Here is a 17907-nt window from a genome sequence, read left to right on the forward strand (position 1 = left end):
TTCACTATCCAAATCGTGTGCTCATTGACAGCCATTTGTTTTTATATTATTGAACTATCCAGATATATGTCTGCAACTTGTCACATCTGCAAGTATAAATGTACATAATGTATTGCAGCTCATTAATCACAAAAATTGCAGGATATACTTCTACACTCTACACGCCCAATGCTGTCACTACCAGCTACGCAAAATTGCCCGCATCCGGCCCTTCCTCTCCCAGGATGCCACTAAAACTATCATCCACGCACTCATCATCTCCCGCCTTGATTATTGCAACCTCCTTCTTACCGGCCTCCCCCATTCCCATCTCGCCCCCCTCCACTCTATACTCAATGCGGCTGCAAGACTCATCTTCCTTTCTCGCCGCTCCTCGTCTGCCTCCCCTCTCTGCCTTGCCCTACACTGGCTCCCCATTCCTTACAGAATCCTTTTCAAACTCCTGACCGTCACTTACAAGGCTCTCTCCCAGTCTACTGCTCCCTATATCTCTAACCTCCTCTCCATTCACACCTCTGCCCGCTCCCTGCGCTCGGCCAATGACCGTCGCCTCTCCTCTACTCTGATCACCTCTTCCCACTACAGAATCCAAGACTTCTCCCGTGCTGCCCCCCTTCACTGGAATGACCTCCCTCGCTCCATCCATCTTTCTCCCAATCTGTCCTCCTTCAAGAGGGCACTCAAAACTTACCTGTTCCTAAAGGCTTACCAACCTTCCACCTAACCTCTCCTCCACCTGTTCTTCCCCTCTCTCCTCCCAGCCCCCCTGCTCTCTCCCCACTTACTTCAACTTCTCCCTGTGTGCCTGAGTTCTGTCTACCCTCCCTTAGGATGTAAGCTCCTTTGAGCAGGGCCCTCTTCCCTTTGTTCTCCATACCTGCTCTTATGCTCCGTCTTTACTGCATTAGCCTGCCTGGAGTCTCTGAAGTTTTGGTATTTTTTGTTAACCGTTTGTAATGTGTCACCTTGTTTAGTCTACTGTTTGTACTGTGTACGGCACTGCGGAACTCTTGTGGCACCTAATAAATAAAGGATAATAATAATAATAATAATACACTGTGATTTTAAGTCATTCTGGCCAGAACGTGTCTATGCCTTGCTACTGAATTAAAATATCTACTTGTATATCTATTTTCCCATTTTTATATGTATATATTTTATGCACCCAGGAACCAAATTCATCCTTTCCATATCCATAACTCTAGAGGGTGGGGACCTCCCTTGCATCATATATGTTCCACTCTGTGGCAGCAAAATACACCTTTTAACATTAGGAAGCGCGTTCTCACCTACCTATATATTTTTTCAATATTTATTTATTAAATGTGTAAGCTATTAATTTAATGTCGGGGCTAGCTGGAGGGAAATTGATCTATTTATCAACTGTGAATACAATTGTTTTAATGTTGTGGCTGGAGGGAGGCCTTATTATAAATCATGGGTGGTATTTTGATTTAACATCAAGGCAGGTTGGAGTTTTCTAAATTTCATGTACCCATTTTATTCCAAATAGGGCCCCCAACATTCCAAGATCCAGACAAGCAGCAACTGATCTAAAGACACAAGCAGCCATAGGTGGTGAAAGTGACAAGAACAAGTAGGAGAGAGCAAGACAGTCTACCAACTGTTCTGAATCTGTTGGAGCAGTCACAAATTTGGGTGACTGTCTCACTTAGTCAGGATTTGGTCTCACTGGAAGGACAGTTGGGAGGTATGTCTTGCTTCACACTGTACTACTCATGAAGGCAGAACTAGGTACACCTAACTGCAGTGCACACAGTATTACCTGTGTATTTGTCTAAAATGATAACCATGTTACATCATAGGGCCTCAACTATCTAAAGTACTCTCTGGGCCCCCAGCTCTGGGACAGGGTGTCAGATTGACACTTAGGCTAGATTTACTAAGCTGCGGGTTTGAAAAAGTGGGGATGTTGCCTATAGCAACCAATCAGATTCTAGCTTTCATTTATTTAGTACCTTCTACAAAATGACAGCTAGAATCTGATTGCTTGCTATAGGCAACATCCCCACTTTTTTAAACCCGCAGCTTAGTAAATCTAGCCTTTAGTGCTCTGCTCCTCGTCCCAGTAGCACCCCTCATATTATTTGTTTTTCGGTTAACCCTAAAACAAATAATAGCCTTATTAGTATATAGTGTGACACAAAATACAAGCCCTTTTGCTGGCAAAAACATCAGTGGGTGCATTTACTAAACTGCGGGTTTGAAAAAGTGAAGATATTGCCTATAGGAACTAGAGATGGGCGGGCTCGGTTTCCCGAAAACCGAGCTTAGGATAACCGAGCAAGCTCGGAAATGGTGCGTGCGTTCACGCATGGAAACGAGGCAAAACGTCATCATTGTCTCGTCGGATCTCGCAAGATTTTGATTCTTTAAATAACATCCGAAACGGAGCTCCTTCGCCATTTCACAGAGAGACAGAGAAGGGATAGAAACGTCTTTGATAGGGTCTAGTGTAGTTAGGCAGGGTTAGTATAGTGATAGTTTCAAGTCACATTGCCAGTGCCAGAGCTCACCCACAACTAGGAGAGGTGTCAGTGGGCTTTGTTTAATAGACTGTCATTGTGCTTTCCAGTCTCCATTCACAGTGTACTGTTGCAGAGCTCAGCCAGAATTAGGAGAGGTGGCACAGGGCTTCTCTTTAAAGTTCAATAGGCTGTTATTGTTCTTTCCAGTCTCCACTCACAGTGTACTATGCCAGAGCTCGCCCATAATTAGGAGAGTTGGCATTTTGTATTTTCTTTATAAAAATTTAATAGCCTACTATTGTTCTTTACAGTCAAATTGTATTGTGCCACAATTCACCCACAATTAGGAGAGGTGGCATTTTGCATTTTCTTTATAAAAATTTAATAGGCTGGTATTGTTCTTTACACTCACAGTGCACTGTGCCAGAGCTCGCTCACAAGTAGGAGAGTGGGCATTTTGCATTTTCTTTATAAAAATGTAATTGGCTGGTAATGTTCTTTACACTCAAATTGTACTGTGCCAGAGTTATGGATTCCCATCAGTTCCCAGAAGTCCAGGAGCACCACACAGCTGCGGCACCAGTCATGATGATGATAATAATAATCCCTCTACATTTACATCATCTGCTAAAGCCTTTCTTAAAGTGCATAGTGTTTGTAAGTCAGGGAAACAAAAATGTAAGAAAACACCTTTTACCTCAGTAAAGAAAAAATCACCTTTACTCAAGGCCAAGTTAAGTGCCGAAAAAAAAAGAAATTGACAACATGCCATTCTACACATGCAGTGGTAAGGAAAGATTCAGGCCTTCACCTCACTTTTGGAGTGATAGTTCTGCAAATGTACTTCAGACATCTTCTTGTAAGGTCAGTGATGACAATGGAAGACCTTGTCATTCTGACTACAAAAGTGGTGCCCAAATACTTCTAAGTGTAAAAGCAGAGCTGGAAGAAAGTAGCAAGGCCTTATAAGAAAATGTTTGTTCTGATCCAGATATGACAGAAATACCTGAGGAGAGTCTTGACCTTTTTATACAGTACTCACAAAGAAGCCCTTTGTCAGCATATGTTCTGATGAGTGCATGAGCAGGCCAAGTGTAGCCGGTGATACCCAAATTGAGGATGCTATTTTGTAATTGCAAGAGGATGAGGGGGATATTTCTTTAGCTGATAACGGCGCCAATGAGGATGTGGATGATGATGATGTTGTTTGTGTAAGTGCTGTACCGGTGGAAGCAGTTGTTGATAGTGATAGCAAGAAGCCCATTGTCATGCTTGGGTAGCAGTCAAAAAATTCCACCTCTTAGGTCTGGAATTATTTTTACCCAAATCCTGACAACAGCTGTGTAGCCATATGTAGCGTTTGTAAATCCAAGGTCAGTCGAAGTAGGGATATAAACAATTTAGGAACCTCATCCATGTTACGCCATTTAAAGAGAGTTCATGGGAAGCTTTTGGGAAAATCCGAAACTTATTCCCACAAAATAACAACAAACAGTCCAGCATCAGCTAGCTCCCTGCTCTCATCTAGATCACAGCCCCTGCAATCGACACCGACAACAACATCCCCATATATATCCTCATTAGCGTTCGGAGTTAGTCCTACAATCAAGTCGCTTAGGCTACATGACTCCTCCCCTAACCAGGATTCCTGTGAAGATTTTGTGACCGTTAGGCCTACAGCTGCTGGTGCTGGTCCTGCTGCTGGGGGTGAATCTTCCTCCCATAAGCAGCCCAAGAAGAAGACCACTAGTACTTTACAACAATTAACTGTGAAACAATCTTTTGCTAGAGGAAGCAAGTATGACAGCAGTCACCCAGTCGCAAAGCGGATCACAGACGCCATAGCGACTATGCTAGTGTTTGATCTGCGTCCAATATCCACTTAACGCAGCTGGTTTTTCACAGCTAACTGAGGTCTTGTGTCCCCGTTACCAAATTCCATTGCGACACCATTTTTCAATAAAAGCTATTCCTCAACTGTACCAGAACGTTCGCAGAAATGTATTAATTGAGCTACAAAATGCCATCTTCCCACTGTACACAGATATGTGGACAAGTGGAAATGGACAAACAAAAGATTATATAACCGTGAGAGCCCACTGGGTTGGTGATTTGCCTTCACAAGCAGGAACAGCAGCAGCATGTACACCACTACGTAACATTTCTCACAGACAGGCTACTCTTTGTATCACCGGCTTTACTAACAGGCATACTCTCCCCAGGATATGTCAATTCTGATAACATCCCCAATATTGTGCGGGCATTACAGCTGGGTGAATTTCATTACATTCCCTGTTTTGCTCACACAATAAACTTGGTGGTGCAGAGCTTCTTGAAAAATAACCGTGAGGTGCAGGAGATGCTTTTGATGGCCCATAAAATTTCGGGACATTTCCGGCATTCTGCCACAGCATGTAGGAGATTTCAGCAGCTCCAAGAACAATTTAATTTGCCCTGCCACCAACTTAAGCAAGAAGTGTTAACAAGGTGGAATTTCACTCTGTACATGCTTCAGAGGATGGAGGAACAGCGCAAAGCCATCCAAGCATATTGCACAAGCTGTGACATTGGGAAAGGAGGGGGAATGTATTTCAGTCTTGCACAGTGGAGAATCATTTCTGTGTTGTGCAAGGTGCTGAAACCATTTGAAGTTGTGACTTGTGAAGTGAGTTCAGACACTGCTAGCTTGAGCCAAGTCATTGCCTTAATTCCACTTTTGGAAAATCAGCTTGAGAAACTGAAGGAGGAGATGAAAGAAAGCAATTCCACAAAGTATGTTGGCATTGTAGATCAAGTACTTAATTCGTTTCGCCATGATCCAAGAGTTAATAAAATCTTAAATTCGGATCACTATTTTTTGGCGACTGTGCTTGATCCTAGGTTTAAGACCTACGTAGATTCTTTGCTTCCAACTGACCGAGATCTGAAGAGATGCAAGGAGCTCCTGGTCAGCAAGTTGACCGCTCAAGTGGTCCGTGGCTTGACGGCGCCTCCTCCTTCAGTTTCTCAGGCAGCTGCTGCTCGTAAGAAATTGCACTTTCCAAAGAGAAGCAGGGATGACGCAGGTGGCAGACCACAACAGTTTGACATCTGGTCTGATTTGAAAGAATTTAGCAAAAAAAGTGTGACCTCGGCCATAACTCCATCCGATCCTACTATTAACATGCAAAGGATTGTGGAGAATTATTTTCAAGAGTTCATTGAAATTGACATGTCAGACAGTCCCTTTCCATACTGGGAGGAAAAACAAGCAATTTGGAAACTCGCATGTACAAACTCGCTTTGGAATACCTAAGCTGCCACCCTCCAGTCTGTACTCAGAAAGAGTTTTCAGCACAGCCGAAACCTTGTCAGTGATCGACGTAGGAGGTTACTTCCTAAAAATATGGAAAAGATGATGTTCATCAAAATGAACTACATCTTCCACGAGGCAAGCCTTTACCTGCAAATACATCCAAGTACTGACACTTCTGTAATGGCGGATTCCAGCGGAGATGAATTTATAGTCTGTGATGATGATGCACACACTGATGAGGGTGAGGATGATTTTGAAGATGATGACAACAACATCTTGACAGTGTACAATTCATTTGACAACACTGTTGGTCTAACCTGCCTTAACGTCATTGATAGCTGGTTAAGTGGGGGCCCAAACAAACTAGGCACTTCAGCCACAAAGGTGGCAGCCCTTGTCGCTGAAGTGCTTGGTTTGTGAAAGTGTGCATGTCCTTTGTAAGATCCAACATATGGGTGGGTGGAAGGCCACAAGGACAATTCCATCTTGTATTACTATTCTATTGTGAGTTTGTGACACTGGTGTGTGGCAATGTTTTCTAGATGTGATATAAACTGCAGTGTGTTTGTGTCGTTGCTCTGTCGCTAAACATCCAGCCAGCTCACTGCAGTATTTGGCTGAAAGTGTATGAAAAGCATATTGTGACCTGTGAGATGGTAAAAATTTAATGGAAATGACTGGAAATTAGTGTTAGTGAGGTTAATAATAATGTAGGTATAAAATAATACTTAAATTATGTGATTTTACCCCCAAAAAATTGAATTTTCTAAAAAATAGCAAAACAAAACCAAAACCAAAGTACGCAAGGGCGGTTTTGGCAAAACCAAAACCCCAAGGTAATCCAGATCCAAAACCAAAACCAAAACACGGGGGTCAGTGAGCATCTCTAATAGCAACCAATCAGATTCTAGGGCCTGATTCATTAAGGAGTTTAACTTAAGAAACTTCTTATTTCAGTCTCCTGGACAAAACCATGTTACAATGCAATGGGTGCAAATTAGTATTCTGTTTTGCACTTAAGTTAAATACTGACTGTTTTTTCATGTAGCACACAAATATCAACTTTAAATTTCAGTGTGCTATCACGTATTTGTGTGCTACATGAAAAAACAGTCAGTATTTAACTTATGTGCAAAACAGAATACTAATTTGCACCCATTGCATTGTAACATGGTTTTGTCCAGGAGACTGAAATAAGAAGTTTCTTAAGTTAAGATCCTTAATGAATCAGAACCCTAGTTATCATTCATTGAGTACATTCTACCAGAATCTGATTGGTTGCTAAAGGCAACATCTCCACTTTTTCAAACCCGCAGTTTAGTAAATATACCCCCAGGTTTTTAAAGTAAAAGGGCTTTTTGCATTTTGATTAATCAGCCCCAATGTTTAGTACTGTAACAGAACATTATTATATAATCTATAATAATCAGCCAGGTATGTGTTAAAATGAATTAAAAAAATAAAGTCCTGTGGGGAGAAGGAAGATATAAAATAAAATGCAATATAAAGTGAGGTTTGTTTTTTGCTGCATTAATTGTTTTCATTATTTAAGATTTATCAGTTATAATAATAAAGTATCGCTGGCTTAAGCAACACTACAATTGCCTTACTTATACTAATAAATATATATTGTACCAAAAACCCACTTTAAGGGTGAGCCGCTACTTATGGGCCAGTGCAATGTGCTTGCCCCCCGGGCTAAAATCTGCCAGCAGCCAGCCCCTGGTTGTATTTCTGTTGATCCTTCAATTGTTGAAGAGATCATCATCATCATCATCATCATTTATTTATATAGCGCCACTAATTCTGCAGCGCTGTACAGAGAACTCACTCACATTGGGGCTTACAGTCTAAATTCCCTAACACACACACACACACACACAGACAGAGACAGAGACAGACAGACATAGACAGACACACAGACTAGGGTCAATTTGTTAGCAGCCAATTAACCTACCAGTATGTTTTTGGAGTGTGGGTGGAAACCGGAGCACCCGGAGGAAACCCACGCAAACATGGGGAGAACATACAAACTCCTCACAGATAAGGCCATGGTCGGGAATTGAACTCATGACCCCAGTGCTGTAAGGCAGATGTGCTAGCCACTATGCCACCGTGCTGCCCCGAGATGCAGTTTTATCCGTTTTGTGTTCTGGCTGTTGACAATAAGGATATAAACTTACATTAATTTCATCAAGCCTAAAGACACTTTTAAAGTGCAGGATTAAAATCCATGAAGGGATTACTCCTCAAACCTCTTTACATGCACCTAAAACCATATTGCAAGCAAAGGTAACGTAAACAATGGTTATGAGCCGAAAACAGGTGGGTGTACCATACAAAAAGAATGCAATAAAGTTGAAATAAAAAAAGAGACATCTAAGCATTCACATAAAAGTGTGCTCATTTACTGCTCCAATTACACCAATTTCCATGCCGTAAACAAACAAGCCAATATACAGCCAAAACAATTTCATAATGTATATTCACATGGCCTCATTTAGAGTTAGGGGCAAAGCAAAAAAAAGGTGCACTGCATGCCCAATTTAAAATGTGCGGACGGAAATAGAGCTGAAAGGGGCATATCTCAACTCCAAATTATGGAGTAAAAATAAAGCCGTCCAGTATTTGTGTGCTTCATGCAAAAACCATATTTTCCTTTCATACAGATGTACCGCAGTCATATCCAGGGCAGTGCAAACTAGGCCGCAACCCAGGGCACAAGGTCAAGAAGGGTGACACCACTCTGCTGTTTTCCCCCAACATACAAGGGATGACAGAGGGCCCCATGCTACAGAAGTGATCTGCTTTTAATTGCTCTTGTGGCTCGTGTACCCAGATGTCAGGTCTAGGTCATTAACGGAAGTAAAGGAAAAAAAGGAGTAACTTTGCTCATGGAATTAGAATGCAAGGGGTAGAGCCGTAACGAGGGTGGTGCGGCCAGTGCGACCGCCCAGGGCGCAAAGCCAAGGGGGCGCAATGGCAGCCCGCAATTTGCACTGTGCTAGAAATGTCCCCATAGCAAAATTGCCCCCTCTCCTCCATATCTCTATACAATTGGCCGCATGCTGCCTGTTCCTGTATAGAGAGGCAGCATGCGACCACTCTGATTATACAGGGGGCGTGGCCTCTTCATGTGCACATTGCACAGGCTCGCCCCCCCTGACCTCTCTGCTCCTCATCACATGATGTACAGTTCCTGCTGCCTGCACTGCACAGATTCCCCTGACTTTCTGCTGTCAGTAAGTAAACTTATACCCCTCCCCCTTCACTCCCCACCGTGTTTCTGTCTGCCTGTCTCTTCTACCCTCTTGTGTTTTCCTCTATGTCTGCTATTTTGTATGTGTGGCTCTGCTTCCCCCCCCTCCTTTCTGTGTGGTTCTGCTCCCCCCCTGTCTGTGTCTGTACATCTCTGTGTCAGTCTGTCTCAATTTTACCCCCGCTTTGTGTCTGTGTTTAATTTTGTTGAACTCTGTGTCCCCGTTGTGTTTTCCTCTCTGTCTGTAGTTTTGTAAGTGTGTCTGTGCATCTCTTACCCCCACTTTGTGTTTGTTTTTAATTTTGTGTAACTCTGTCTCCCCCTGTGTTACTTTGCCCACCCTTTCATTTTATCTATCTCCCCACCTTCTTCTACCATTTGCCCCAACACTCACTTTTCCCCTGTGCCCCTCACAGCTACCCCTTCTTTTCCCCTCTTATCTTCTTCCTCCTCATCTGATGTCCATGGAGTCCTGGTGGCTGCCGATTGGAAGAGCTGCGGAAAAACTTGAGTATGGCAGGTAAACACAATCTTCTTATTTAAATCATTTTGTTTTTGTATAATAAATAATACAAATTGGGTTTTTAACTAGGGCAGTGTGAGCTCCCAGTTCGCAATGCCGAGCTTCCATTATGGCAGGGAGAGACCACCGACACCTACTAAGATAAGGGGGGGAAGGGGCGCCAGTGATCTTTCTCGCCCAGTGCACTAAAATTTTTAGTTACGACTCTGGCAAGGGGTGCAAATTAGTTTATTATTTGGTACGTAAGAAAAATATACCGGCTGTTTTTTCATGTTGCACACAAATTCTTGATAGCAATATTTTTGCACTGAAATGTAATGTTGGTCTAGGACATGCACTACTCCAACCATAAATCTGTCCCCACACTTTAAATTTACCACCCCCTCTAATGCAACATGGTTTTGATAAGGTGAAAAGTTACTCTTTTTTTTGCTTTACTTACCTTAATGACTCAGGTCCGCGATCTCTATTGCATGAAGAGATTCAGAGGCTCCCTGCTCCCACAGGCATTGTGAATTTGATGTATTTATGCAGCAATACTGTCAGTAGAGAGGAGCTGAGAGAAGCCCTAAAGTAATTAAAATACTGCAGGCATGAGGGAAAAAGCAGTGATTGGAAAGATGAGAGAGAGGGGTTAGTAAAGAAACTTAAACAAAAATGGTTACCACTATTGGGAGGGCAGGAAGTGGAAACAAGGAGAAGTTAGAGAAGGGGATTGAGGGGGCAATGAGCTAAGGAGGTGAGGTATGCATGAGTGAGATGGAGGCTATGGAATGTGTTTCAGGGGGTATAGAGAAGAAAGTTTAATAATGGGAATGAGGAGGGTGAGTGGGAATAAGGAGATAGGATATTAACAATAATTAGCAATAATGGGAAGTACCCCACCACTTGACACTACAAGTCGCCAATCACACATCTCCTTCTTACGTGAGGTGGAGCTGGAGGAGGGGGGGCGGTGACGTGACAAAATGTGTGTATCTATCTATCTGTGAAAATTGCATCTCCAAGATGGCACTCACACAGTATTTTCAGATATATCAGCCCTCTGTTTTATTGTCAGGATGGCAAACAAGATTGACACAAACATCCAATTACCCTTTAGCAATCCCTAGCACTAATCTAACACAGATTATCTATCTATGAGTGTGGGCAGTTGTCCAGCATGGATCGCCCTACCCAGAGAAAATTCCAGTCTTTTAAACCCTTAGCTCCTCTCCAGCTCTATCCTAGTTAACAGATGTCAAACCCATGTCTTTCCAATGCGAAGGGAGCTGCTCTGCTATACACATATGGTAAGCTATTCACTTTGAAACTGTCTCTGACCCTGGATTAGTGCCATAATCAGCCATAGATTATTAATTAGTTAATTTCCGGCTGTCAGTGACATCTCACACACCACCGATAGGCTTTATGACGGTTGCATCCCATTGCCTATACACAGACTGTCCGGGAACAAGAAGTTGCGTCCCATTACTATGTTGCTATGTACCGTTACACAGCACACCATTGGCACCTGACAGCCTCTCTCTCTCTCTCTTTATATATATATATATATATATCCTGTGCACTAAGACAGGACCCATGTAAAAGAAAGGCCAGTACATATTTGCATTAAAGCAAAATAATATTTTAGGTTTATCATTATCTGTTTAGTTTTATGCTACCTTGTAATTGGTGTGTGTATAATTTATAATATTGTGACAGGGTTTTTATATTGTTTTATATATGTGGGAGGATACTTAATATATTGTGTAGTTTGTATGGGTTTCCAACATGATTCTCTCTCTCTCTATCTCTCACTCACTTGCTCTCTCTTTATATATGTCATAAATGCATGTATGTATGCATTTACAGTTAGGATCAAATCCAACAATTCCGATGTATACATTTGGTGCCAGCTATCACCCCACCCCCAACCCCATCACTCTTACCCAAGGCACTGAAATATCAGAAGCCTAAAGTGGTAGAGACAGAGCAAGAGCTGGGTGCTTGACCCAAGAGTATTACAGAGGTAAGTGTAAAGGAGAAATACATTACCTCCATTACCCACCAGGAAGATGCAGAGACGTTGATACCGAGCTTTGCTATCAAGATATGAGATTTTACAAATACATTTTACAAAAATATGGAAAATCCATTGTGTTTATTAAATCCAGTTGCCACCAAACAAATAACCTATTGAGCTTCCTCTAGAACTCAAGGTCAGTTATCTCATCTATGGGGAGGGGGCATGATTTAAGTCAAGCAAATCAAAGATTCTACACATCCATCAGTAGATTACCTTTGGATATCCTTTGCAATAATTAATATAAGTGAACTGACGTGTTATGCCAATAGATAGTGCTTTCTGCTGGAAGAGTGCTATGTTGAATCTAATAGTTTATTATACAACTTCAGATATTCAGTGAATGTATATCTCCAAATGCTGTTGGGACATAGGAAGTATTCCTAAGGATGGGAGTAATTACTCCTTGTGAACTAAAGTATACTATTTAATAACAAATATTATGAAATAAAATCTTTATATGTACTGATTGTCATAGTGGGAAATAAATGTATATTTCTGTTAATGGTTTAAAATTTTAATTACATTTTTAGTTTGTATTTGTATTTTTGTTTAATAAATAGATTTTTAGCAGTTAGTCAAACGTTTTAGTTATATTTCTAAAAATATTTTGTGGTTTTACATCTGTAAGAAATGTGTATGTTTTATACATTTTTATATACAGATTTGTTATTTTTATGTATTGTATGTTATATTCAGCTAGTGCTAATTTGCTTTTTTCCTCTTCTTTTTATCTGAGAAAACCTCAAAGAAATGATTATCAATCTAGTGTTACCCTTATTATATACACTATATACTTAACATCACAATTCGTGAAAAACTGTATTGAGTAAAGGGAGCTGTGATATTAAAAAAGGATTATTGTAATAAATACATGTGCATATAACATTTCCCATACTTCATATTCCCTTTTGTATTACGTGTTAACAAATTGCCTGTGCGTGCTTGCAATTTAATCCCAGGTTTTTATGTTACAAGTTATACTGCATCTTAAATATGATCTACAGTTTTTAGAAGAACTTGAGAGGAATTTCACATGGAGTACTTTATTTACAGAGGAAATTAATGTAAATCAAGAAAGGAAATTGGTGTTTAATTGGGAAAAATGTAAATAAGCAACTAAATTTAAAGGTACATACTATTCATACTGAACAAGGATGACAATGTGACCGGAGGAAATATGTTTTTGCAATCAACATAGCAAGGGGTTCTCACTGCAAAAAGATAGCTAGGCTATGGAACCAAAGGAAGTAGTCATGACAAATTACTAAATTAATTTTTAATTTTTTACAAAGAATGGTAGTATCACAGGTAACAACTAGTAAATTATCTAGATGGCGAGATTGATTGAGAATATTAAATCTATTGTCAAGAATCAGGTCAAGAAGTAATTTCCTCCACCTATCGTCAACTCCTGTGAGGTTAAACAAAAAGCTGCCCCTTTGTGATTTAGTTTTGTCTTCATCTAGAAATTTAGAATTAGGGAAAGGTCGACCTTTACGGCCTACTGTTTATTTTTCAACCACACTATATAATTATGTATGTTTGCAGGAACTATGTTCATTTTTAATGATTTGTCCATTGAAATTTTAGCTCATATATTTAATACAAAAAGATTGTTCAGAGGTACTTGTCATGTTCCACATGCAATAATTAGTATTTGCTTAGTATTTTGCATACTATTTAAGTAAAGAGTCATATTAAAGTGTTCTATCACAAGGGTGTCAACATCTGTAGGTGGAAAGAGGACCCCTCTGTACTGTATATCCACATTGAGATTTTACATATAATCACCCTTTTTTTATTTTTAAATCTTGACTCTCACAAACCAGGAAAACTCTATGGGGCATATTCAATTGTCGCTGTTTTCCGTGGCGATAAAACTACTACCGTTATTACGGTAATAGTAAGCTGGATTTCAGGTAGCTGCGAGCTGAAATCAGGCGAGAAAACTACCGTAATGACGTTTTTTCCGCGCACTATTACCGTAATAAAGGTAATAGTGCGCGCGCTGCAAGATTTTCGGCATTTCCGCCGACAACTGAATATGCCCCTATATATCAAGTGGCACCTCCTTGCTACAGCCGGCGGTAACCTCAAAAATGTTTGCCGTTTTTTCTGGTGAAGGCTTACACAAGCCTATTTAAAAAGAATTGCAGAGGTACATGTACCATTGCAATGTACCTTATGTTAGCACCACTTTAGGATGGCAATAGCAAAGGGTATTGATAGAAAGAAAATTATCAGAAAAACGTAATATAGGCAAAAAAAAAATTGGAGATATTTTGTAAAAAAAGGTATTGGAGAATTGGAACTGCACATGCGTGATCCAGCAAGCCAGGTCATGCATGCCCAGGTGCATCCAGGATTAGCTGATAAAGAGGTAAGACAGTATTGCTGGGAAGCTGAGTATCACTCAGGTGCTCCAACAATATTTTATTAGTAAAATGTGGAGATAAATTTTTATCTCTGTGATATGCAGCAATAGAAAATCTGTGTTATCATTGCAGAATGATAAATAGACCTAAAAGACATCATTATCATTCTCTAATCCAGCCTGATCAAAAGTCACTAGTCCCGTATGCACAGAACTTCTAGTTGGAGGAGTTAAAGTGACTAGTGGAGATTATCCTAATTTTCCAAAGATGTCAGCATGTGACACAGGAACTCTCAGTCACCAACATGGGGTCTGACAGGGGAGGGGATATTTGAACTATAGATATTGTGATTATATAATTGGTTCTGGTAAAGAGAGAGTAACTTGGGAAGTCTTGCCCAGGATATGCTTCACGTCAAGTGCATAGACATATTTCTGGGAAATGCCTTTCTGTGCAGACAGTTTTTGATTACTCGCTAGGACTCATTTATTATTACATTAGATAAATTAAAGCTAATTGCTGATTGGCTGATGGGGTTCGGTTCAAATTTTCATACCTACATTTTTATAAAAAAGAGCCCTATTAAGAATAAAGTAACACATTTTTTATAATTTGTAAATTTACAGAGCTGCATTTCAGCAGAGGCCAATGACTGCTAAATCACCAAAAATGCTAAATACACAGACAAGACAGGAGCAGTAAAGACTGTGTAAGTTCATCCCTCCCCCATCCACAGCAGCAATAAGAAAGCCAGAAAACAGAACAGAATGCAGAGAGCAGATGGGTCATCTGTTCCTGTATATTAACCTAATCTTTTAAATTAACTCTACTTCTTTTATCCATTTAAATTACACCTCTTAATCCCACGGGTCAGTCTTCTTTACCCGTATTATTCTATATCCTGATAATTTTAATTCTTTCCTAACAATTTGTTGATATAACCATGTACTCACACCCCCTCCCCTATTTTTAAAAGTAACACTTAGTAGCATTTGCACTCCTCTAGCTGAACCTATGTCTTCTAAAGATTATACATTTATGAATGTTTCTCATTAGACTTCCATATCAATGAAAGGAGACATGTATTAAGCATGTTATGGGGTGTACTTAAAGCACAGAAGGAAAATTCACCTTTACTTACTGTCTGCAAAGCATTCAACCTTTTACTTCCTAACTCGTACACTTCCATCATCCATCACCTCCCTGAATATCTTATAGCTCAACTCTGATATCACTTAACATTTCCACTGACTACTGACACTTTTCTTCCCTAATTGCATCTACTCGTTTATCTACTGTATTATTTGCTAGCCAGCCAACAATAAGATGAATTAGGCTACTTATTTGATAAAATGAAAACCTCTTTTACTTTGCAGTGATAATAGTTTATCCATACTCTTGATTTGTCAAGGGGACATTTAGAATATGCAATAAATAGATTTAATGCATTAGGGGCACAATCCTAACTATGCTCACTGATGAGACTGGTGTATAAAGTGAATGTGATAGGTGTCACATGAGAGAAGCAAGATACTTGTTTTAACACTTTGATAGACAACACAAATTATTCACAAATTATGCTAATTATCTTTAGGCAAATTAAAATGTAAAGCAATATTAAAGAGTAAACTGTAGAAAATCATTGCTGCATATATACTATTATATGTACTGCCCTTATTCCCAAATCTTATGACTTTGACTTCTACCAATACCATCTTATATTCAATTTGCTACGGGAACAAAGGTAACTTTATCTAAAAAAGTAAAATATACAGATATGCATATTACAAGGAGCAAAATATACAAATATGCATATTAGAAATTACCTTGGCATAGCAGAAAGAAATGAGAAGCAGAGGGAGAAGGTACCCAAACACAAAGGTGCACACAAGGTAGATCCTCTTGTGCTTCAGATTTGGCCAATACTCCCAGCAGAATGTCTCGTTGTTGCTTCTGTGAATCAAGCGTTGGTTATAGGCAACAGGACAAGCCATGGCAATGGACAGGATCCAGATAAGGATTACTCCAAACAGGGCATTCCTTGATACACGAATGGAAGATGACCTTCTTGAGTGCACTATTGCCACATAACGATCAACTGACATAGCAGAGAGTGTGAAGATACTAACTAACATGGACAAAGTAAAGAAATAATGGATGAACTTGCAGATAAAAGCTCCAAGCACCCATGTTGGCAGGACATAGACTGTGGACTGGAAAGGTATGCAGAATAGCAGGTAAGCAAGGTCAGCTATGCTTAGATTCAATATAAAGATGTTGGTGGTGCTCCGGGGTTTCCCAGGTTTGTTTCTTGCTAGCACTGTGATGACCAGTGAGTTGCCCAAGACCCCCAGTGCAAATATGATGCCAAACACCACCAGGATAATAACATTGTCAATGCCAATACCTAAGAGTGGTCTTAAAGATGTTTGTTCAGCAGAGCCATTGAATTCCAGTGTGAGCCCCTCACTCTTGTTCCTGAGTTCTGTAATCTGATCCATGTGTAATGCTTTGGATCTTCAGAGAATGGGATAAGCAGAGAATTGCACTGATCAATTACTTCTTCTCCACTCAGTGCACCTGTATGCTTTACTAAACTATGGCTTTCACCAGAATATTTAAAATATTGATTTTACTGGAGGAAGTCCCAAAATAGAGCAGGTTTTCAAGTAGTGCAGGGCTAACAGGTGGAGATAAAAAGAGATCACAGCATAAGTGAGAGAAGTTTGTTTTCCCTGTCAGTGTAAGTGATCAGGATACAGAGGAGGGTGCTGCGAGCTGCTCAGTGCTTCCTCTTCTGTGACTGCTTTACTCTGCCTAGACTCCCTCTCCTCTTTCCTCGTGTTCTATCAGCTGCTGATATTTCATGCGCATGGCAGAAAATCTAAGCCCCCTACTTGTTGCAAAACAAACATACACATTATTATATTCTGCTGGCTTTAAGAGGACGTACAGAAAAATTCCTCTAACTTATCTACTATTTAATACTAGTCTTATTCCCATGTCTTTTTCTTACATTCAGAGCTGGAAACTTAATAAAGTGCACTTGCCCTACCTAACAAGAGAGGCAGTGTAGTCTGTTAAGAAAAATGAAATGCGGTAAATGTGAGATTATCATTAATAAACAAGTGTTAAAGAAGAAAAAGGAGAGCTGGAGATGTGAGTAACGGTAGATAGGGATGATAAGTAGGATCAGGCAGTGATGGAGTTAATTCATGTTTGTAGGGCAGAGACTGAGGTCATACATATGAGATATTGTGTGAGAAGTAGAGGGGTAACTGGTATGTAGAGCTGCTTGTCAGACAGGCAGTGATTTGGAAGAAAATGAATTAATGGCAATAAATGGGTTAAGTGTGGAAGTGTGTTGGGAGGAAGGCATGACGGAGAAGTTTATGGAAGTAAAGTGATTAAATTAGGAGAAGCGTATGCAAGTGAATGAAGTTCTATTACTGTGAACATGACTGCATAATTTGTACAAACACTGGTCTCATTTAGCAGGTACTGGTCTCATTTAGCAGTCATATAATATACAGTAGCTGGTGGAAAAACAGTTTTGTGTTGTTTTTTTTTGTTGTTGTTTTTTAAACAGACAATTGTGAGCCGTGTGTTTCTATAAATGCAGACAGAAGCTGTGAGCAGCAGCATAGAAGGACAATTCACTGGCAGAATTTATTACTATTCCTTTCTCAGCTCCTTTCCCCCTCCACCTGATTTCAGTGCGTGCGTGTGTTCTGAAACTGCCTCTTTGCTGTATGACAGGTTTCTGTGAGCGCTGTGCTTTATAACAGACAGCAGGGATCTGTTATTCTTACTATGTTTACAGTGAGCAGAAACACACATTTTGAAACATGATCCCCATACTGATATTAGGTAGTAACTAGAACTGAAATGTATGGGA

At 40.2% G+C, this 17907-nt stretch overlaps 1 protein-coding gene across 1 annotated transcript in view; it reads right to left on the bottom strand.

The window, feature by feature from the left end:
- The window catches only part of GALR1 (galanin receptor 1), a 221228-nt gene extending 204419 nt beyond the window's left edge, over window positions 1-16809 (bottom strand). The window contains exon 1 of the mRNA XM_075213206.1: window positions 15836-16809. Within this exon, the coding sequence (XP_075069307.1) occupies window positions 15836-16510 (675 nt within the window). The 5' untranslated portion in view covers window positions 16511-16809. The remainder of the gene's footprint in view (window positions 1-15835) is intronic.
- Window positions 16810-17907: the final 1098 nt, after the last annotated feature.

Source organism: Mixophyes fleayi, chromosome 5, assembly GCF_038048845.1.
Source record: "Mixophyes fleayi isolate aMixFle1 chromosome 5, aMixFle1.hap1, whole genome shotgun sequence".
NCBI lineage: Eukaryota > Metazoa > Chordata > Amphibia > Anura > Limnodynastidae > Mixophyes > Mixophyes fleayi.